This window comes from Dreissena polymorpha, chromosome 11, assembly GCF_020536995.1.
Source record: "Dreissena polymorpha isolate Duluth1 chromosome 11, UMN_Dpol_1.0, whole genome shotgun sequence".
NCBI classification, from domain to species: domain Eukaryota; kingdom Metazoa; phylum Mollusca; class Bivalvia; order Myida; family Dreissenidae; genus Dreissena; species Dreissena polymorpha.
Genome location: NC_068365.1, coordinates 23,209,622 through 23,233,915, shown reverse-complemented (window position 1 = coordinate 23,233,915; position 24,294 = coordinate 23,209,622). Strand labels below are relative to the sequence as shown.

General features: G+C 33.8%; 1 protein-coding gene across 1 annotated transcript in view; it reads right to left on the bottom strand.

Moving 5' to 3' along the window:
- Nucleotides 1-911: 911 nt before the first annotated feature.
- The window catches only part of LOC127850972 (uncharacterized), a 63,645-nt gene continuing 40,262 nt past the window's right edge, over nt 912-24,294 (bottom strand). Inside the window, exons 3-7 of the mRNA XM_052384372.1 lie at nt 14,573-14,926; nt 13,571-13,939; nt 12,728-12,919; nt 11,856-11,937; nt 912-5,408 (exon numbers count right to left, since the gene is read on the bottom strand). Coding sequence (XP_052240332.1) covers nt 4,391-5,408; nt 11,856-11,937; nt 12,728-12,919; nt 13,571-13,939; nt 14,573-14,926 — 2,015 coding nt within the window. The 3' untranslated portion in view covers nt 912-4,390. The remainder of the gene's footprint in view (nt 5,409-11,855; nt 11,938-12,727; nt 12,920-13,570; nt 13,940-14,572; nt 14,927-24,294) is intronic.

Genomic DNA, 24,294 nt, shown 5'->3' with positions numbered 1-24,294 from the left:
TTTCATATGATAGAAATGGATATTCATTAAGGAAACAAATCACTATAAATCGATTTTAATTTCGTTTTCGTATATTCGATCATCGGTATATGGCCCATACGGACCATTGACCAGGGACCGAGTTATTATTTATAGCTTTCACGCTGTATCTTCCTTAAACACGCCAAGTTTCGTGAAGTGTCGAGCGTATAAACACAATCAATATCAATAACGAAACCGATTGTTCTGACTTATTTGTTTAGCTATTTCACACAATCTTTGCTTGATTTCATTAAATTGTACTGAGAAGAAAGTAACATATTTTCATCCAAGCACTGCTCCTTTCTAGATTTATTCCTTTTGTATTATTTCCGATATATATTGTGTTAATTAATGAAACTTTCCAGAATTTGTTATTAATAAACCATTATTTGACTATAATTAAGAAAACAGTATCCCCATTCCAGTAAAGATAACTGTTCTGACTACTAAAATGTTAATAAAGGCATGTTCTATTAAACAGTAAACGCTCTAAATAAAATGATTCTCTACATATATATTGATATCCTACATACCTCATGCCATGTATCGTTTTATTGCATATTTGTTAAACGATAAGATGGTTATGCTTAAGTTGAATACATATTCTGTTCTGCTCTGATGATCTGATTTAGACAGTTTGAGTAAGAGAGCAGACAAGATTTATTGTGACAATTTTTGAAAAATCAAGGGCCATAATTCAGGAGAGCTTCTGGCAATAAGCCTTGAAATCAAAACTTGTATTATCGTTCTCCCACACATACTGCTATGTAGAAGTTGGTGTTCGGTCAAAGCAAAAGATATAAAAGTCAACACAAAAGAAGAAATCAGGTGGGATGCAATAAAATAACTGGAGCCATTGCAGACTTATGAAATACATGTTTAATGGCATGTATGCATAATATCAGAGTTACATGGCTTACAGTATGACAAATAGAAATGAATGTAATATTAAATGTATGATAAATTGTATACATTGAATGAAAAACATGGAAGCAAAAATCAATACCACTAAATGTATATGTCATTGTGACATAAATTATGAATTAAATATTTTAGTGACATTGCTCCATCACATACTATGATACTCATAAAAGAGTTTGTAATAAATAAAATGTTCCATTTGCTAAGCAAAAAGGCATGTTTTTCTTTCTGATTGGAAAAAGACACTTAATTACATCGGCTAAACAGTGTTTGCTTCAGGTGACAATAAAACAAGCATTTAATGTAACACATATGTTGCAACTAGAAAAAAACAGAAACAAATGAAAAACAAATTACAATGGTCTATGCTTGCCAAATAAATAACAAAATTTCCAAAAAAGTGCTGATACTAGGAGTCCCAAATGCCCCTTCATTTTTATCCAAAGCATGATCTTTACCATAAAAGTTGAGGAAAACAGACAAGTTTTATTATTTATTGAAAAACAAGCACAAATCTCTATATCTTCCATCGATATATGCAAAATCATTACAATCAAATGTGTACTTATAGCAACTCTAAGTAGAAGGACATACTCAAAGGACAATTACTTCATAAATATCAATGAAAGAGTTATGGTTCTTGTACTAACAAGTCTTTAAGTATTACCAGGTCCATGTAAATGAAGTTTTATTTGTATTCTTCTTTGGTTTTACTAAGCTCTATAAAATTACATTTTGTAGTACAGCTCTGGACAAGAAAATACCTAGGGAAGTAACTCCAAGAACACTTTAGCAAGTTTTATTGTTCTGGCACTCTTGACTTGCACAATGTCTTTTGTAGATTTATGAAGTTTATATTAATATTTTCAATTTCAAAAATTTAAAGAGAGCACAAGTAAATTAACAAAGGGCAATAACCCTGTTAATATTGAAGAGTTGTAGAGTTATGGAGCATTTCCTCTGCTCTAAAATCCTGTTATGAATATTTAAAGTTTAATTTGAATCCACTCAATACTTAATAAAGTAATAATGCTTTGAACAAGAAAATAACAGAATGTAGTTCTGCACACAGAAATTAAACAAAGGAAAATAACTTCAAACATACAAGAAGGTTCTTGCACCCAGAACTTCCTTTCAATGTCCTCTATCAATTTAAAAAATTGTATTATAATCCCTTCAATACTTGTGAATTCATGGTTGGCGCAGGAAAAATAAAATGCGCAATAAATCTGTAAATACCTAAAGGAGAGCTTTCGTCAATGTACTCAGCATTTTCACTGAAAGCCATCTACCATTATATGAATTATTATTTGAATACAGAATACCTTCAATACTTGGTGATTCTTGCACCACAAAACATTATGAGATAAAAAACAATAAACAAAGAGAAATTTACACAAAATACTGATACAACAGTTGAGATTATATTTCCTTTCAATTTCAATGAATGTCCTCTACCATTACATATACATGTAGTTTCATTGGAATCCCTTCAATACTTCCCAAATTATATTCCGTACAAGAAGCAGGAAAGATATTTGAAAAGGCGGTCAGACAGAAGGATTAATGGACTGATAGAATGAAGGATGGACTGATCGAATGACAGATGAAGTGATTACTTAATGCTTTCCTTCAGGGTATACAAATATATACATCCTGACATATAATTACAAACATAGTGTTCAATCAAAATGCTAAAACTTTCAAATATAACTATAAATGAGTAATAAAAATATATGTTCCTCAAAACCTCTAAGCTATTGAAGTTGATCAATAAGTTGCGGTTGTCAGTGCCTTTATAAACACCCAAGAAATAGGTAAAACGCTGCAATTCTCATCAAGCACATATTGTTTACATCTTAACAATAAAGCGCTAAGTATTCCTATGCTACTACATTGACCCTGGGCTATGCAGAACTGTTAACAATCCAGATAGATCTTGAAGTTTGTTTGCGTCAGGTGTTTCTTGTTATTTGTTTAGATTCGTATTTCTTACAGTTATCACTTCACAAAGTTCTTGTCAGTTTGGTTTGATTTAAAAAGAATGTGTCTTTATTATGCACAATAAATTAAAACAATTCAACAAGAGATGCTCACTCAACTGTCTTGCATTATCATGCGCTAAAAAGGGGTAAATTGAAAGTTTAACAAGATAATTCATTTTGTACAATTGGTTTGTGTAATTATATTAGGGACACCATAAGGGGATGAACTCCTAGCCATATTTTAACAGATTTTTAGAATAACAGTTCTGCTTAATTATTACTAGTCGATATGTTGTAAAATTACAATATTAAATTATGTATTGAGTTACATTTTAAGGTCAAGACAATGCACTTTTTGGTCAGGGCAAGTAAAATTTTAGGGAACTAGTCCGACTGAACAAGTGGATTTAAAATTGAATGCGGAGCTTTGCCACAAGTGTCATACAATAAATAAAATGATATTAATGATGACAATAAGGGATGTTTAAGTATATGTTGCTATTAATATTATGATACATGTATATCAGTGAAGTTTGGAGTTGATATCTATAACGTTTGAAAGCAATGCTTCTGGCAAAAATCTCATCTCATACACATTTAAACATTCATACAAAATTATTCCAGTATACCTACAGTTTTGTAATGTGTAAATGAGTATAATAATAATTAACATATTTACAAAAAAATTATCGAGTACATGTAATATTATTCCTAATGGAGTATAAAGAACATATATATTATTTAAGTATTTTGACAAAAACATATTGCACATAACCCAGCAAGACAGAAATCTGTCCCACAATACATGTATTACCAACACAGTTCAGAAAGACAATTTTAGATACTAAAAGCCTTTTCAAAGGCTCAGTGTCCAGTTGTATGTGACATCTTTTGCCTAAATAATTTAACATGATACCATAGTGGTGAATGAATAGCACAACAATGGAATATTATGTGCATAAATATGCAAAGATCATAGGCAAAGGATATTATTACAATATGGACAATCAACATCATGGAGATAACTCTGTACAAGAAGACTTGGAACATAAACTTTCAGATAAAAAGAGACAAAAATGCAATTTTAAATAAATATATTTACAAAGTTTCTTTAAAGCTTGATGTGTACATCATTGTTTATATTATTTATTAACTGAAACTGAATTATATAGTCAATAGCACCATCCCTGGTGTATAACAAGGTAACCACTGCAATAAATGCTTACAATGGACATTTTGAAGTTGTTTCCCCTTAATTATGTTTTATTTTGTGTCTGTTTACACGACATGCCAAGTTCCATCTTGTTTTTTAATGACATTAAATGAACTTACATTTTTCAATTTGCAAATTACCTGTAAAACAAAAAAATGGTGGGAAACAATTTTAAACAAATAATTGATTACACATAAAAATAGTCAGAATTTTTTTTCAATCCTTATCATCAACAAAGTGTTTTCAACAGTTAACAAGTTTCTGGAATACTTTCCATGGGTGGACCCTTTCTCAGAGTATTTCTCCTCACAATCTCTTTATAAAGGTCTGTATGATTACTTTCAGGAGTATTATGTCGTCGCAAACTTCCAACATTTATGTACGGTAAATTGTCATACAGGTTTTCATCATAATCCGGATCTTCTTTATCAAGAGCATTTTTACTGTTCTGCAATTTTACATCATCACTTTGGTATGTGTTGTTAAAGGCTTCGTTCTTGCAGGAAGGTACATTATCACTTAGTTTTATATGAAATGCCTTCCACAAGTCTTCTTCTGTAACATTTTCGCAGTCCAAGGCTTGATATGAGGCCAGACACATGTCATCCTGGGTACCAGGAATTAAGTTCACCTTTTTGACCTTGTCCGGAGAACGAGACGGTAACGTTTTACTGTACATTTCTAGGAAGTTTAACTTCTGATCCTCATTGACTATATCTTCGGGAACAGATTCTTCTGAACCAGAAGGCAGTGGAGTAACCATAGCAACTGGTGAAAAAGTGACGGTTTTATTTTTAATTTTCTTTTTTGGGGGAAGTGTACAATTCGTTATTTCTCTTGCGGCTGATTGTGGCTGAATTGCTTGCACATAGGCAATGTATTCCGATTTTGGCATAATAACTTCGTCTTCCTCTGAAGTTTCGCTTTCTTGACTCTTCTTTTTTTCAAGCAGTGGAACTTTCTGTTCTGCTGCAAACTGGTCCATATAGTTCATGTAACCTACTCCACCATTTGGTACTGAAGCGCTGGAATCAAATGACGAAACCCCTTGGGAAAATGCCTCCTTGAGTTTTCGTTCGGCACTAGAATTTACGTCGGATAAATTCGTAAGTCTCATAGGGCTACGTTTGATGGAGCAGTATTTATCCTCATCGTAGTCATAGTGACAGTAAGTATTGGACGTGTGATTGGTGTCCTTGCTCTTCAGGATTGGAGACGGGAATGGTGGAGGCTCCTGTCGGACCGGACGTCTCTTGCTTCGCAAACGTCTGAAATGCATGGAAATACAAATAAGTTAAATTTCATGGAAATCAATCTTTGATGTAAAAAAATATGCTTAGAATGGCTTGAAAAATACTTAAAACAGCAATCAAAGAAATTCAAGGTAAATTACAATATATGTTAATGGCATTCATGATTATGATACGATGTCATTATGTTGGTCTAAAATTCATCCTAAAAAGCTTATATAAAGCTATCATGAAAAGTGCATCGGGTGAGAGGCTCAACCCACAACCTACAGAACACTAGCAGGGTATTCTACCATATGACCAAACAATTGGCCGCTGGCTCTTACCCACAAACACCTCAGAGCTATATAATTTTGGCAGTAAGTTGTGTATGTATTGACTGTATCCAAAATAAAACGATGCATACAAATGTCATCGGCTACAAAATAAATAAATTAGGACAGCTATTTTCAACAGTTTTATCTCTAACACTCATGCAATACAGCCAGTGATACAACCAAGATGAAACACACCTTAAAAATTGAAGAGCTCTTGAAAACTTTACATGATTATCTAACTAATTTGGATTGCCAGCTGACATCCACAGAATGTTTCACTTGATAAGATAAGACTTTTCAAAATACAGGCATCCTTTGCTAGCCAAAAGAGTCATTATATGTCCAAGGCACCATAATTCCCATTTACTTTTGGTTGCAAAAATCATTTGCTCAAATGTCAAGCAGATAACTATAATGCTCTTGTAAAAATAACACTTAAAGGCTTTTAGGAGCATAACTAAGAACATCAGTTTTCAGGTCTTAGCACATTCATGGCATTACAAAATGCTGTAAATTAATGGAAACTCTCATGAATTATTTGTTACCAGGAAGACCAAAGGCCCAATTTTGCTCATCTGAGACCCTGGCCCACAAAATAAGCTGTTTGTTGCAGCTTTTTTTCGATGTTTTGATGTATTCAGTTTGGTCAATGTATCATTCAATTTTTTTTAAGGAAATTTCATGCTGATTGGGAAAAAAATGTGGCCTCAATAATTTGCAAGCTTTTGAGTTAATTTGACCAAGTGACTAATTTTTTATTTGCATGTTACCGATTTCTAAACTCACTCCTGATATCATTGTATACAGATTAACCAATAACTACATGTGGTCTATTGACCTAGTTTTTTACCCTACATGAACCTAGATTCATGAAGATTGGGAAATAAATGTAACATCCAGAGTGTTCACAAATTTTTTTCCTTACCGGTAATTTGAGCTAGTGACCTAGATTTTGACAAATTATACCCAGTTTTTAACTCAGCCAAAATATGATAAGACACAGGTTTCCTGAAGATTCGGCATTCATGTGACCTCTAGAGTTTTCATATGGTTTAACTATACCCCAAAGCAACATAAGGAAAACTGTCCACCCGCTGACAGCTCTGTAAAACAACTTTTAACACTAATGGTACTATTATTCAATTTGCCTTTTCCTCTTTCATATTACATGAACAATAATAATAATAATTGGCCCCGTGATCAAATACATGAGTTTAATTTTGGGGTTTTATATATGTACCTAATAAACGTCATTTAATTTGAATAAATACAAATCAGGTGATTAGTAATATTTGATTGGACAAAACTACATGTAACAAACCCTGTCAAAGAATTTACAAACCTTATGAACATGAACATTAAATAGTACATAATTGGACATTCGTGAAAGACAACGTCGTTAGAATGAATATTGATAAAAAAAGTAATATGTGACAGAAAGATTCAGCAGATTGTAAAATCAATATGTTCGCACCAACTGTTACTCTATGTAGTCTGTACATGTATGATGGGAGTGGGGAACATATGATTGGAATGTTCATTAAGGGCAATAAAGTGAGAGAAGAAGAATATGTCTACATAATTGCATTTAGTATTTCAGCCAACATCAAACAATTAATAAACAACAGCCCAGGTTTTATGGCACAGTCCATTATGAACGAACATGATGACCTAGACACATGTTGCAGGCTTATTCCTCTGAAAATGCCATATGTCAAAGTCTGAGTTTTCTTTGTTTTGTGATATTCATTATTTTAAGATTGCATGATCTGAGTCACTAATGGAAAAATTGAATCTGAAACATGAAATAAGTTGTGTGAGTAACAATTTACACACTGTTTTAATACGCCACACACTTCCACACATTTTCTATAATACTTATATCACACTTTTACCTTTTATGTTCATATATAAATCTGTTGCCATGCAGGAGATCTATATAACTAACATATGTCGGTTAAAGCTTGTTAAAAATTGTATGCACCAAATGAATACAAATAATCAACAGATACCTATTATTCATATACCTGTAGATACATTTCACTGTCTTTCAGTTGGTTAACAGTGCAAATTAACGTTGGTAGAGCATAATTTTCTTTCATTAGTTTTTTTAGTTGATTTATTTGTGTTTGCAGATGTTCTTGGCATAGTAAATTTACAACTACTTGTATTCTTATGAGCACAATGACGCCACAGTCTGCGCAAAAACCTTTTAAGTACAAACCAGTGGATAGTAAAACATCTCCATCAGACCGTGCAAACAGCTCTGTGTGCTTAAATAATTAACACAGATTATCAACAGCAGGAGGCATGTCTACACTATGGTATGTCTGTTCTACTACGCATGTCCTACGCTGATTGCAACAAGAGATAATGGAATATAATGAGGGGTGCGTGTGAGTTGTGCCAAATGGACTCAATGAGAAACTGCTGCATGTGCTAAACATTTACATTTCAGATACAATAGTTTCACTTTCAACTTTGAAAATTGTATATGGGATGATAAGGTACACAAGCATCCTTATTAGCGTTGTCTGATGAAAAAACAAGGACAAACAGTGACATCTTCAATCTGGCTGTTTCTTATCCTGATCAAGATTCCAACAGTGTCTTCTTATACAGAAAGATCAAACACTGTAATGCATTGATGTTTTGTATTCCAAAGCCCAATGGTCCTACTTAGTGTCTGGAACAATGTGTTTTCTTTCTGGATTGTATTGTTAGGTGTAATTTATACAGACACAGCAGCCACATGATGGGACTTAACCCATTGCATGCTGGGAAATTTGTCGTCTGCTAAAATGTTGTCTGCTGTATTTCTGAAATTAGCATTTTCTTTGATTTTTTTCAAAGAATACAATCAGAATAGCAAACAGTTTGGATCCTGATGAGACACCACGTTCTGTGGCGTCTCATCTGGATCCAAACTGTTTGCAAAGGCCTTCAAAATTCGGTACCAGCACTGAAAGGGTTAAAGCCCCTATGTGTTGTAAGTGGGGCGCGCTATTGTAGACTTAATTGTTTCTAAGGCATTGGATTATATTATAAAACTGTCATGACAAATATTGTAGAAGACCTTTTGGAATCAATTTCAATAGATACAGGAGTATTCCACAGAAAATACAGTTCTATAAGCATATGAAACATGGTTATGAATGTGTTGGAGAACATAATTATGCTGATATAGGTTGAGTGTCACATAAATCTAATTATCAAAGCAAAAGAAAAAGTGCCTGTTTATTGTTTCTGGAACCTTTCAAACAATTTTTATAATGCTAATATACAAATATTTTCTTTTAAATAAAAGGTCAACAGTAAATCAAGGGATTGGTTTTTGTTTGATCCAACAGTATGTGTGATCATTGCTCTGGCTTATAAAAATCTATATAAACAACATGTTTATGTTGAGAAACTATTTTCATACTGGCTTTGATTTTTCTGCAGAAGCCATCAGGTATTCAAGGTGCATGGGTAAATTGGTACATTCTTAAAGCAGCTGGATTTATTTCATAACATTTTATGAAAAATGTAGGCTTTTTGTAACACAAAACAACATGATGTATAGAAAGGATCATTATTTTGAGTACTGATACAATCTGCTTTCGTCTGAAATCATTTTTGGCCAATTTCTATCAAAATGCGTTTTTTACTTTTAACAGCATTACCTCTCATTAATGTGTAGGTATAACTCATCTAAAATATCTTTGAAATACAGACTGTTCATAATTGAAACTTCAGGGCTCGAAATTAACACTCGCACACTCGCAAAATGCGAGTGAAAAATACCGATTGCGAGTTAAGTTTTCAGCCACTAGTAATTTTTTGCGAGTAGAGAAATAGTGAAAAAAAAACAGTATTATTGCTAAATGCGTTCGACGTCCTGAACGCTAAACCATAGGTCATAGAACGTCCTAATACCCGTATGCGGAAACGCGCACCTTGTATATAGACTGGTATACTTATAGTACAGATACGAGGATGGTATTGGTACAAAGAACGTTAAACAGTCGACTAATTCACACGTGTTCATTGAACTTGAACATACATGGCGTCGAAGCGAAAAATAACATGTAGTTTCTTTTTGCCCACAGATGGAAATAACAATACGATAGATAAAGCAAAGTTAACTGTTGAATAAAAAAAACGATATTAAATTATGTGTCCAGCAAAATTTGCGAGAATGTTTTTGATTTTGCGAGTCGGTATTAAAGCTGCTCGCAATGTTTTGCAAGTAGAAAAAAAAATTAAATTCGAGCCCTGAAACTTGACACAAATTATTAATCTTAAGCATAAAAAAATTGCCAGTGGGTAATGATGAAAAACAGCAATGTTTTGCTTTACAGCAATTATTTTTCTTTTGTCTACTTCATAGGCTTCATCTCATCAATTATGTGTTGCCTTAAACAACTAAGGTAAGTTGCCCCAGGTATTTCTTAGGAAATTACTTGGTTCTTAACAGAAGTTAATAAACAAGGTTACATTTCAGTATAAAGTGAGCATTATTAGAAAATATGCACTTCCTCGTCTACAATAGCAGACTATGTTAATACTTTGAACATTTTGTTATAAATGACTTGTTCTTCAAATCATTAAGAACAAACAAAGAAGTTGTTTTATGGTATTTTTTTTGTCTTTCTTGCTGCCAGATAATAACCAATTTACTTTGTCCATGCCCATTGAATCTAACTCAAAATCTTGGAACTTCTGTTGCTAAGAATTTTCTATTTGGTGATAAATAACAAAAACAATCTAGCAAATTAGAAAATTATGACTTTGTAAAAATGAAACAGTATTTGAATGTTTGTTTACGGTCTAAGATTTTAGAACTGCAAATTGTTCACTAAATCTAACCATTTACAGTCAAATTTGCATGTTTTTATGAGGATGTTTTAACAATTTTAAGATATTTGCTATGGCTCCATGTGTATAAAACAGATAAAAATCCATATGACTTCTTAACCCTTTACCACTTAGATATACGTATTTGTGGTACATTACAAAGTTACATTTAATTAAATACCTACCTTACTAGATTCAAAATTTAAAGGCTTCATTTCCAACCCTTAGATACTGATGAGCAGTAAACAGCATGCAACCTGAACAGACTGCGAGTTACTCTCAGGCTGTTCTGGTTTTATGCTAGTTGCAAAAGTAACTAGTTTCTTAATCTTAGTCCATTGGGCACTGATGTAAACTCCCCCAAATAAAGCTTTAACTTCAAACCTAACATCAAAAGACAGACCTTGCATCCCTTAACCCATTTATGCCTAGCGTCTAGAAAAAAAGGCCTTGGCAAACAGCGTAGACTTAGATGAGACGCCGCATAAGGCGGCGTCTCATCAGGGTCTTCGCTGTTTGCGTAAAGGAATTTCTGTAAGAAATAGTCTAAATATAGAAATAAATATACTAGACATCCCTTATTTTGGAAATAAATTGATCCAATTTAGAAGGATGGGAAAGTCCACTAGGCATAAATGGGTTAAACCACAGCAGTCATGCATACATTTCTTTATTTTCTTGGGATTATCTGATAGTAGTGCAGGAAATGTTGATGGTTTACATCTCAAACAAGCCTGGTGAAAAACTGAACAATCATGTAAGCCACCAATAGACTAATAAAAAGAACTCATGAGATATGTTGATGGCTATTTGCAATTTAAGATACATCTAGTAATTGCTGAAGCCCCAGATGTTAATTTAAAGATCATGTCATTGATGAACAGTATCAGATTTAAGTTCTCTACACAACATTAGACTTTTATGTAGATTTAATGAACAAACGTGTATTATGTATGCAATTTTTTCTTTGATATTGAACTTACATGTAAATCAACCTGTAGAAATTGTTTGTTCAGAATGTTTTATTTCCCAATTTAAGGTCGTTGTCTAAATTGTCACAATTAGTTTGATCGTGTTGTTGTTGTTTCTCTTGAAAAAAAAAATGCAATCCATTGTTTCCATTTGCTTAGGTGTATTTCTGCTAAAAACCATTGTATTTCAGAAGTTTGTAAATAACTATTCTTCAAGAATGAACAATAAACAGTAAATCCAACAACATTGCCATTCCTGTTTGGACCATGATTCAAAGTTCGAATTTCCAGGCGACTCGGGTCATTTAAAGGTGTAGCATGTACGCAAATAATGTTACCTGCAACAGATGATGATGATTCCAATCAGACCGATGATGATGACGAAAGCAACAGCAACTGACACGCCAATTATCAACGCCACTGAAACATGTATGTACAAGCATAAACATAGGGGCAACACTAACTGCTTTTATGGAATTTTTCTTTGAAAGGAAATCTCTTGTAAATGAAAATCCAGCCTAAACCGAAAGTGTCGTCCCTGCTAATCCTGTGCAGACTGCACAGGGTAATCTGGGCTGATACTTGACACACATTTAAGCCGGGGTTTTTTCAGAGCACTGTTAATTTATTTAACCCTTTACCACTTAGAAACGTATTTTGACGCATTTGTTGTCCCTTAGAAAACTATATTTATTTAAAGGCTTTTCTTACTAGATTCAAATTTTAAAAGCTTCATTTCCAACCCCTAGATACTGGTGAGCAGCAAACAGCATAAAACCTGAGCAGACTGTGTCTTACTCGCAGGCTGTTCTGGTTTTATGCTGTTTTAACATTGCAATTTTTATTTTGCTTCTGAATTGAAAAGCGTTAAATGTTTCCTTCAAATACAGATTTTACATGTGCACCTGCAAATTTTAGCCATGATTCATGGGAACAGATTTCCGAACATCCAAAGTGAACGCCCTTATAAACACCACCATAACAGTATTTGCATGATCAGGAATCCGATTCAACGCTCGCCAAGATTGCACTTATTATTCTGCTTACCTCCACAAAACCAATGTTTCTTCCCAGAATGAAGAATTTCCAAGCCTTTAAGTGAAAACCCTAATGAACCCATAGCATTATTTGGCCTCTTAACAATAAAATGCTCACCAATGAGCACGATGTAAATACGTTGCTTAAATAAAAACATCATACAGGAACTCACTCATGTCTGTAACTTTACTAGTTGATCCCTGCATGGTCCCATTTTCATGTGTTTTCCCTATACCCGGATCCAGGGGTGGAGTAGGGTCATTGATGTCAATGGTGCGACTTTCCGCATCGTCCACTGCATAACCAAGGTAACGTTTCATTGCATTGCCGCAATACACTTCTACAAAGTCCTTATCTTGCTTCGCTGAAATGTTAACACATTCTTATAAATATATTATTTTTGTGTCATTGGTAAAAAAAAAGTAATCCATATCTTGATAGGCTAAATTACGAAATGTTTTTATAAATATTGCTTTATGTAAATTAATGCCACATGCACATTGTTAACTTAATGGCTTCAAGTTTAAGTCTTTCTTTCATTAACATTTCTCAGTGTATATGAAAAGATATAGTTTTAATACATAACATATTTTGTCATGTTGAAACATTCTTTAAAATGATTAAAATATGTGACATCTTTCACTTGATATTTCACTAGTTGTCTGGTATAATCTTTTAAGCTATTTAAGTTGGTCAGGGCCTAACATTATGTCAATTATTTAGTGGGTTGTACTTAACAAAGCTAAAAGTATATAAGCTAAAAGTATATAGTTCATGAAATGAACCACAATTTCAAGCTGGAAACAAAGTAATAGACCAACAAAATTACTGCTATACATTGTACATTTCATAAACATAAGATATATATAAGAAAGTGGGATATACATGTAATAATGTAACAGTGCAGCTGTATATCAAAGCCATGCATAGTAAGATTGGTTCCAGCATAATGACACAGTATTCATATCTTCTTCAACTTCTATCTCCACAAAGACCAAGCTAAGATAAAAATTACCTTTGGCCTGGACCCAAACAAATCCCTGTGCCTTTGGAGCCCTATTGTTAAAAGTCAAGGTCACAGATCGCACATCACTGTTGTAAATATTACGAAAAGCGTTCAATCCAGTGTGACCACAAGTGATCACTTTCCGGTTCCCGTCTTCATCTTTGATTTCTATGTCCTGGTAACAGTTATTCCCCACATCCGACCTGTAGAATATGATATCCAGGGCGTGTATGTATAAACCCACTTGGTTCCCAGTTCGAATAAGGCACTTACACTCTCGGTCCCCAGGTTTGATAGGGTGGGGATAATTTTCGTTGGCTATGTAAAGTTGCTTGCCTCGTTTTTGTAAGTTTGAGCATACGGGTAGGACATCTTCATCTGAAATTTATAGAAAAAACAAATTTGTCGCAAAGGTCATGACTATTTTGTCACCTTGCATAGCTTGCAAACATAAATTTATATGTTTGTTGTATTGCCAATGATAAAACAGATAACCTGTCAAGGAATATGATGATGTGTTCCAATCATTTATGTAAATTATGTTACGAATGTCTTTGAGATTCGTTTCTAAATAAACTGGCATATGAAATTACACTATCATTTCGATGTAACTCAAAACTAGTTTGACAATAACTGTCAAGTATTCATTTAATATGACCAACATCATGTGAAAATGGGTACAATGTAATGTTATGAAATATTCAGCCTGCGTAATTCTGAGCAGTCTGGTCAGGTTCTACACTGTCCGCTTTATTAACAGGCAAGGATTCTACCAGTCTCCTTAACAAAGCCATCACATAGTGGGATACAGAGGCATATCTAAAGCTACTCTGTTCAAAAAGGTCCTGTTTTTTGTGCATGATGCTGCTCATGCGTCAGATGTTACCTGCAATATGTTACATGATAACATTTGCGTAAACAAAAACTAAATTGTTATTACTCAGAATTCATGGAAAGAAACACACAAATGCTCGTTCTTGAATCCTTCTGCAAACGATTGCATTTCATTACCTGGTGTACAGTCATGTATCACAGTCATATAGTCTGTGACAGTCCCATATCCCTGCGCCCGACATTTGTCTCCGGCAGACGCATTGTTTGCCTCGATATCACACCCTGGCCGGCCAGAACACAACATGTTCAAATAAGGGTATTTCGAGTCATCGTCGCTCACTAGACAATCATCATAGGTCGGGTGGCAGCAATCGTCAGAGAATCGCTTTCCTCTTCCTCCGCAGTTCTGATTGTTTTTCACACCGAAGAACACCCGCTTGATGGCAATCTTGTGACCTTTTTGGCAGTTGAGTCGAATGCGTTCCCCGGTGCATCCGCTCGTGTAGATGTTGTCCAGTGTTGATAGGACACCTGCAATTGAGTTATGAGTTCCTTGTTAAATTTGGAAGGGAGTGGCTCCCCTGGTACATGTAGGTAAAGATCTAGGGTAGACTAAATTTTATTACGGTCATGTCTGTGTGGAACCCTAGCATTTTATTGCTGTTTGTCATTGTGATATTGCATTTTGTATCAATTTATTTTCTGTTGCATTATTGATAAAATAAATTGCAACAAGGGCTGTTTGTAAAACATGCATGCCCCCCATATGGGCTGTCCGTTGTAGTGGCAGCCATTGTGTGAATACGTTTTTTGTCACTGTGACCTTGACCTTTGACCTAGTGACCTGAAAATCAATAGGGGTCATCTGCGAGTCACGATCAATGTACCTATGAAGTGTTATGATCCTAGGCAAAAGCGTTCTTGACTTATCATCCGAAAATCATTTTACTATTTTGGGTCACCGTGACCTTGACCTTTGACCTCAAAATCGATAGGGGTCATCTACGAGTCATGATCAATCTACCTATGAAGTTTCATGATCCTTGGCATATGCGTTCTTGAGTTATCATCCGAAAACCATTTTACTATTTCGGGTCACCGTGACCTTGACCTTTGACCTAGTGACCAGAAAATCAATAGGGGTCATCTGCGAGTCATGATCAATCTACCCATGAAGTTTCATGATCCTAGGCGTATGCGTTCTTGAGTTATCATCCGGAAACCATTTTACTATTTCGGGTCACCGTGACCTTGACCTTTGACCTAGTGACCTCAAAATCAATAGGGGTCATCTGCGAGTCATGATCAATCTACCCATGAAGTTTCATGATCCTAGGCGTATGTGTTCTTCAGTTATCATCCGGAAACCATTTTACTATTTTGGGTCACCGTGACCTTGACCTTTGACCTAGTGACCTCAAAACCAATAGGGGTCATCTGCAAGTCATGATCAATGTACCTATGAAGTTTCATGATCCTAGCGTGTATTCACATACACAATGTCTTAAACATATTGAGTTTAAATTGGCTATTTTGAGATTTTCTTGAAATTACATTTATTATGTCATGCACAAGGTCTAATTCAGGATGCAGACAACTTTCATGACCAGTTTTGTCAACTGCTTAAATTTTATCATTTATTATATAAATTGCATTCATTTAACAGGTAACATGATACTCAAAACAGTGTTGTTGTTTTTCAACATGGTAATGGCCAGCTGAGGCCGTTTGGACTGGGAAAAATTCTGTTATTTTGACTTAAATTGGGAAATGTTTCATTTGTTGGTTTCTGTGCTTTCAAAAGCTATCAAATTGAGGATAAAAAAGTTTTAATTATTAAAACAACTAAGATTCAACTCACACAGCTGGATAAGGAGAAGAATAGAACATTTAGATTTCATCTTTTGTTTAACTTAAAATTGAAAATTTAAGGCAAAAACAAAAAAAATATGTTGTTTTTTTAAGTTGGGAATGGGGACAAAATTTGGTCCCAAATATGATAAAAACATACACACTGTAAATGCATAAACATTAGATGAACATGGTTGCAGTAACATATAGATTCAAAGATAAATATGTAAACATTAAAAAATTTGATCCAAAGGTGGAAACCACTACAAGCATGATCCTTTAAGGATAATGAATATATGAGAAAACTTGATTTGTGTAGGTATATATTGTAGGTCCATTTGACCTTCTAAGCACCATAATTAGCATACTAAATACACATGCTCACACTTAACAATAAATGAGCCCTGAGATGTCTGCTGATTTCCCTGATTGCAATCTGCAGCCTGGCTGTAAAGATACAGCAGTGGATCTGAGAGAGTGGTGTGGAAGAGGGGAGTCAGGAGTTAAAACTACTGTACTGATAAATAATCATCCAAGTATCAAGATGTGGTCTATTAACACCAAGACATTCAGCTCAACATTCCTGGTATCTATCAATGCAATTGAGACCACTCTGGTCACTGAAAGACCAGCATTGGAGACCTGCTAATCTGGCACCACACTTCTCTCTCATATGCATTAAGCCCTGTTTTCCCAGAGCACGACTCATATAGTTTATTGTTGAAGATTGGGAGACCTGAAGAAATGAGATGCTTCAACAAGTGTTTAGAAGATACAAAAAATCTTAATTTAAGATGAGAAGTATTGTATTTAATAACAATAAAAAATAATAATCAATAAGCAGGAAATTCTCGCCAAAGGCTCGCTTACTAACAAAATTCCTGAACTTGTTTAATAAAATATGGTATGATATGACAATCGTGCCAGATCCTATATTTATCACCTGAATTCATCTCATTGCAAATTGTTTGCAAACTTAAACATAGGGTATGCACACACAGCCCAGACATCCCAGGGATGTCAATGACAAATGCTCAATTTGGTACCAGGCAGTCTGAAAGTACAAAACACTAACTAACAAACAATTGCATTACCTAGGTCAAAGACTGCTTTTTAAACTTTGATCAAGGTCACTGTGACAATGTACATGCAAAGGATTTAAGACGTTTTAACATTTATAATATGCATCTTTTGCATTTATGGCAAAACGTATGTAAGAATGAGAGTTATTTAAATAACCATAAATAATGGATTAATATTAATTGATTTGTGAGCAGAAAAGTTTTCCATCAAACTCAGCTATTAACAATAAGTATGATACTTGCATTCAGACATTAGAAGGCATATCAGGGTATATGCCATTGTTTACATAATTGTGTTGGCTAATTTTTATACTGAAAGACACATTGAACCTCTTGAACACATTTGCACTGTCGACACATTGAATTTGTTTAAGTTAATGATTCTCATGTGTGAAAACAAGCATTTCAAAAATGATAAAAAATTTATCAGAAGCTGTTATTGTATGTATACATTTATTGTTGATGTTTCATGATGATACACATATCATCTAGAGCTGTAATAATACTTATAAATTTATCTCTGATGCAACACATTTGTTTTATCTTGATGTATCACAGCTGGGCAAAAACTGGCTAAAAACACAACTTCTGTAAGAAAAAATGCAATTAAAATCAACAAAAGGGCCAAATGCCCAACTTCGCTCACCTGAAACCTAAAGGTAAGGAACTGTATTGATTGACTTTTAGGATATATTTGAGATATTAAGTAACATACCATTAGATCAACTACTTTGGATGATGACTGACCTTAAAACACAGTGGCCTAAAGAGTGTTTGCAAGCTTTTTAAGTCATGTAACCCTGCAGTGACCTTTTTTTTTTATAACATTAGACCAAGTTTTGAACCTAACCAATTCATCATTAAGACAAAAAGTAATGTTCGTACAAAGCTTGATGAATTTGGGCTGTAAATGTGGCCTCTACATGTAGATAAGTGTTCAAATAAGCTTTTGCTTTAATGTGACATGGTGACCTTGTTTCGGATCCAAGCGACTCAGTTCAAAACTTAGTCGCCATATCATTGGGGTATGTCTGAGCATGTTTCATAAAGATTGGGCAGAGAATGTAGCCTGTAGAGAGATAAAAATCTGTTTCTTCAATCTAAACTTGTAACCTTATATTTGATCCCACTTGCCCCCCTTTTATTTCTTGGCAGAGATCAATGTATTGACTACAATGCACGCACAGTTAATTGGGCAATAAATGTTGCCTCAAGAGTGTTCACATGCTTTTTCTTTAATTTTACCTCATGACCTTGAAGTGACCCAGTTCCAAATGCAGCCAAAATATCAATTTAACACATGTTCTGACCAATTTTTATGAAAATATGGACAATGAATTATACCCTCGAAGTGTTCATAAGATTTTTTTTTTTAATTTGACCAAATGACCTTTTTGACTCCACAGTTTCGAATGCTGCAAAGATATCATTAAAAAAGTTTCTAACCAACTTTCATGAAGTTTGGGCTTTAAATATTGCCTCCAAATTGTTCATTGAGTAAATGTTGACAATGTTTGACAGATGAACCATGAAAGACAAATAAAGGCATATTGTGCTCGGGAGAGCTAAAATATTATCTACAAAAAAAAAATAAATCAAGAAACCAATGGCATCACAGCACCAATAAAACCGTTATGTCTGCAAATTTGCACCATTAACTTCTGAGAAATACGCTATTTCACATGTTATTTATCAGGTAATTCTCCAATAACAGGATTGCGTGCTTTTTCAATCAGAATATCAAGCCTGAGAAAGTTCCGTAAATTGATAAAATGCAACCAGAAATCATGGCAAGTATGGAAAAGTGCAGCATGCTTACAGCTCAAAGGAATTTTAGTTGCATTAGCATTACCGGTAAGTCAGGTGTCCACCACACAATCAGGTTTTCCCTGAATCTGGGAGCATTCTTCATATTCATAATAAGCATCATTCCAGTTAAGCCTGTGCAGTTTGAAAACACTTATTATAGACAAAATATTTTGCTTAAATGGAGCTTTTTGTTTACAGGATTTATTCTTTTCGAAATGAAAAAATCATTCTAGGCAGAAAGACCAAATCCCTGCTAAGCCTGTGTGGACTAATCAGGCTAATAATAGCAGATACTTGACTATATGCATTAAGCCCAGTTTTCCCAGAGACCAGATCATCTCTTTTACAAAGACGTGAAGTACTGGTTCTACCCAGGACTCATGACAACTGAGTCTCTAAATAGGCCTTTGGCTTTCAGTGGATTATCAAGCTCAAACACATTTGTTTTACTTTTAAGTAAAACTTTTTTACGTATACATATTTGATTAATGCATCTTCTATACAATTAATACAGTACTAATTTTGGCATATTATGATCAAACCATTTTTCTTAAGATATCAAAGTCTTCATAATTTCTTAATTTGCTACTACCGTTTTCTCATTGTTTACCATTGTTTTCTCATTATGATCTTGCTCATAACTGGAACTGAAAACTCATCCAAGGAAAGAAAACTTTTTTTACAGATAAATCAAGAAAAATGATATCTTTACAAAATTCTTTGTTTGCTTTTTTATACGTTCATACACAGTTGCAAATGCTTTATGGGACTAAAATTAGCCTGTAAGGTATTTTGAACATGTTGGTAATAGTTAAATTAAATAAGTGGATTGATTAAACTACGATTTATGCCCTAATGTTTTTGCCTTATGGCATCATATTTCATATACATATGAATTGATATGCAATATAATGTGAACATGAATTCCCTCATACTTTTATTGGGAAATATAAAGCTTGCTTTGCCACCCAAGGCACTTAATAAACATTTGGCACAAAAGAAAGAATCTGCATTTTATATGGCAAATAATGCAGTTATTAGTTAAGCTTTCCATGTAATAAATCATTTGTTGCTTTTGCGGAAATGTGTTTGTGAGGTAGAATAATCTGAACAGATCCAACAAACACAATCATGTTGGAATGCAGCTGAACACTATTACAAATATCAAGCTGTTATGATTTCTGCAGAACATTTACAACTTGTAACAGGTTCTAAGAATGCAAATTTTACCATTTTCAGAGCAAGGTATTAATTTCACAAAAATTCCAAATTCCTTTGAAATTACCTTAACACATGCAGACTTGTGGACTCAAAAAGTTTTTGTATGTGGAGCAACTTTTTTTCAACATTGTAAGCATTTTAAATAGTGAGTTAAACCAGTATAATGTAAATACATGTACACTGCACATGTGAAAGATCTGTTAGATTTGAATTTTTGAGCCGTAACTTTATATATTTTCTTCACAAATCTGTTCAGTCATTCATAAAACAGTGATCCAAATCTAAACCTAAATTACCCTTATTACCTCTAAGGTAATGTTGTGTAAAAAGCACTTTAAAGATACAGAAACCCAGTTCTGGAATATAGGGCTTATCAGCAAGAAGATGGCCCTATCAGTCAGGAATCATTTGTTAGTTTAGTGGTTGTAAAGAGGAATCTACAGATCCTCAATTTATGGGAAGTGCTTATCAATGAAAATATTTCTTTCCGTTTTCTGTTCCAGATCTCATTCAGAATTCAGGTACAAGATGCTTCATGTTTTTGATTTATCAAGACAATTGTGATATTTAGTTACTGTGCTTTTGGTGAATGACTAAAAGTGATCTGTTCCAGGTCATCGGCTGCTTGATTCAAAACTTTAACTTTTATCAGGTATTCCTGAAACCGGGCCCTTATTGCCCTATCTCAGTAATTTTTTGAAAGGCTTAAACAATTTAATTAAAGCGTTTCTTACTATTCATCTTGCTTGTCAATAATGAAACTGATTGATAAGATTGCAATTATAAGTTAAGCTTTTAACTATATCAACTACAATAATATTTAAACGCCACCACTTGCTTACTGTATATTATCTAATAAACACCCATACAGGTAAATATATTTTCTTAAAGGGGATGGGTGCATTTTATACAAGAGGAAAATGATGGCATTATTAAACATATATGTATATCACTTCAAAAAATATATAATTTGACTTTGTAGCTCATTATTCAAACATTTCATTCAAAGATATACCTAACAGCCCCATGACACACCGGACTGGCGTCCTTTAGTTTTAAAGGTAAGGGGTGTTCGGAGAATATACTGTTTGTCTTGTTGTACTTACATGCACCTTTAAAATGGCCATTTATCAATCTTTGCTTGTAAAATCAACATAACATCTAAACTAAGTCAAAGAATGATTTGCTGGTTTAAATTCTGGAAAATTGTGGTACATCATGAAAAGGATTGTTCAAATCAACTTTTATGAAGAATGGGCATTGAGTGTAGCCTCAAGAGTGTTAACAATCCTTTTCTTCAATTTGACCTAATGTCTGCCACCATAGTGACCCAGTTACCTTAGAACTTTGAAATATCTTAGACAAATGATATACATTTGTATTTTTTACCTGATCAAGTTGCATAAAGATTGGGCAATAAATGCGGCCTCTGAAGCGTTCACAAGCTTTTTTAAAATTTGACCTAGTTTTTTTTTAACTCCTCTTGACCCATTTTCTTATTCAACTAGGACAAATATTCTGACCAAGTTTCATAACGTTTAGGCAATAATACAGGCCTATTGAGTGATCACGAGAATATTAAATTTGACTTAGTGACCTAGTTTTTCAGATTCCTAGTGACCCAGTTTCAAACTAGGCATAGATGCCTTTACGACAAATGTTTTGAGCAAGTGTCATAAAGATTGTGAAATAAATTTGGCCACTTAGAGTGCTCACATGGAACATGTTGACCCCAAACGATGCATGATCATATGTGGAGATAAACGATTAACAAATCACTAAGGTGCTCAGATGAGCTAAAAATCTGACAACACAATTATCATAGGTGAAATCGATGATTACATGTATAACTACTTATTGCAAATAATCTAGTTATTACTTTAAATGACTTAGATGCAAAGTAATAGTTTTCCTCCCTAATTTCTTTCATTGTCTTTCAACCTTTTGAATATTTTGGTTGCAATTTAGCCCATATTCTCAACCAAAGATTCTGCAACATTTTTTTCAGACAAAAGTTCATGTACATGTAGTGAGCTAAAATATCAGTGATAATGTAGGTCTCTCAACTTTTGAACTACCCAGGAACCTAAACAAATGTCTTAAAGAACAGTACTGTTTGTATAAAAGATCTAGCTATGAGGTTTTTCTTGGAACCTCCATGGAGATAGAACATGTCTTTGGTTATTTGGACAGACAGGATGTTTGATTATACAAGGAAAACTGTAGCACAGAAAACCAGTTCAAAGTTGCTCATTTGATTCTGACATTATTTGAGGAAAAAGAAAACTACCATGTTGTTTTCCTTGGCATGTGTATGACGTTTCATTCAAGGTAACAGTGTATATATCCATCAAGATCAAATGCCTTGTCAGATTCTTATAAAGATATTATTACCAGGGTTACAGTCCTAGTACTTTTTTCACAGTAAGTTCATTGTTTCAATGTTATACGCTTGTTATGTAATATTATATTTTCACAGACAAAAAGTCATTGAAACACCTGAGAATTATGCATTCACTGGTATTCATTTTCATTAATAATTTGTGTGGTTTTCACAAAAGTGATCATTGTTGCTGTGATGTTCATGTTGATTTAACCCTTTGCATGCTGGAAAATTTGTTGTCTGCTAAAATGTCGTCTGCTGAATTTCTAAAATAAGCATTTTCTTTCGATTTTTTTTCAAAGAATACTATCAAAAAAGCAAACAGTTTGGATCCTGATGAGGCGCCACGTTTTGTGGCATCTCATCTGGATCCAAACTGTTTGCAAAGGCCTTTTAAATTCTGTTCCAGCACTGAAAGGGTTAATTAAAAAATACATACATTAGGAGTTCACAATCATCTAACTTCAGCAAAATATTTAAATAGCTATAACTGCCATCTTCCCTCTACAAAATATCATTTATCATCAGTACTAATCTTGAAGTGATTATTTATGATCTATCAATTTACCAAATACTCCATTATGCAAAATGCGTTATGCAAATATCTATTTTGTTTAATTCCAGAAAGGCATTTTTTTAACCAATTCCCCAATACTTTAAATGCTAAAACCTTTAACCCAATGGTAAACATAATACCATCATGCCAACACGTGACGGACGTAATCAAGCTGAACATGGGAGCACAAAACTAAAATGAGCTTCACTAGGATGTACTCAAATTGCAGAATATTATTTTTTATATTTTTCCAATATAGCTTTTGTTTGCAGGCACTCATTAAAGAACCGTTTGCTAAAAGCACACTTGAGATCTTTTTAAATCCTGTCCCATCCAAGTGACTCAAAGGGGAATGTTTCAACAAACCCTTCAAACAAACATCAGTTGAGTCAACATGATGGCAATAATAGATGCATATTACAGTTTGGTTTCAAACACTGTTCAGTTGATGAAATATTATCTTGACAGCAGCTGACAAGGTTTCCAATCATTAAAATCCCATATGCTAAGCTGCTCTGTTTGATACTTCAGGACATGTCAACATGACTGTGCAATTCACTTAATTATATTCAAATACTAAATCAAACAAAGAGATGACTAATAATGCAGTTGTTGTTGTTTTGTTTGTTCATGTTGATCTAAGGCTGCTATTCTGTAATTTACATCTTCTGTTGTTATTACTTATAATACCTCTCAATATCTTTTGGATCCAAACACTGAGTAATGTTTCGGCATATTTATGACCTCCAAAAATATTAATTTGATTGTAATTTTACTGAGGCATAATTTAAGTAACTGACACAAGGGCTGGCTCGTTTGGCCGTATTTTGGGCCCACTTGCCCCCTTAAAATAGCATACTTTTTCCCCTATTTCAACAAAAAAAATCCCCTCTTTTTTTATACTTTTATAGCTATGTTGCCAGCTTGTATCGTGCTATTAACCTTAAAATTGATTAAATGTATACTTATGTTAATTACATTTAAATATAGCAATTTT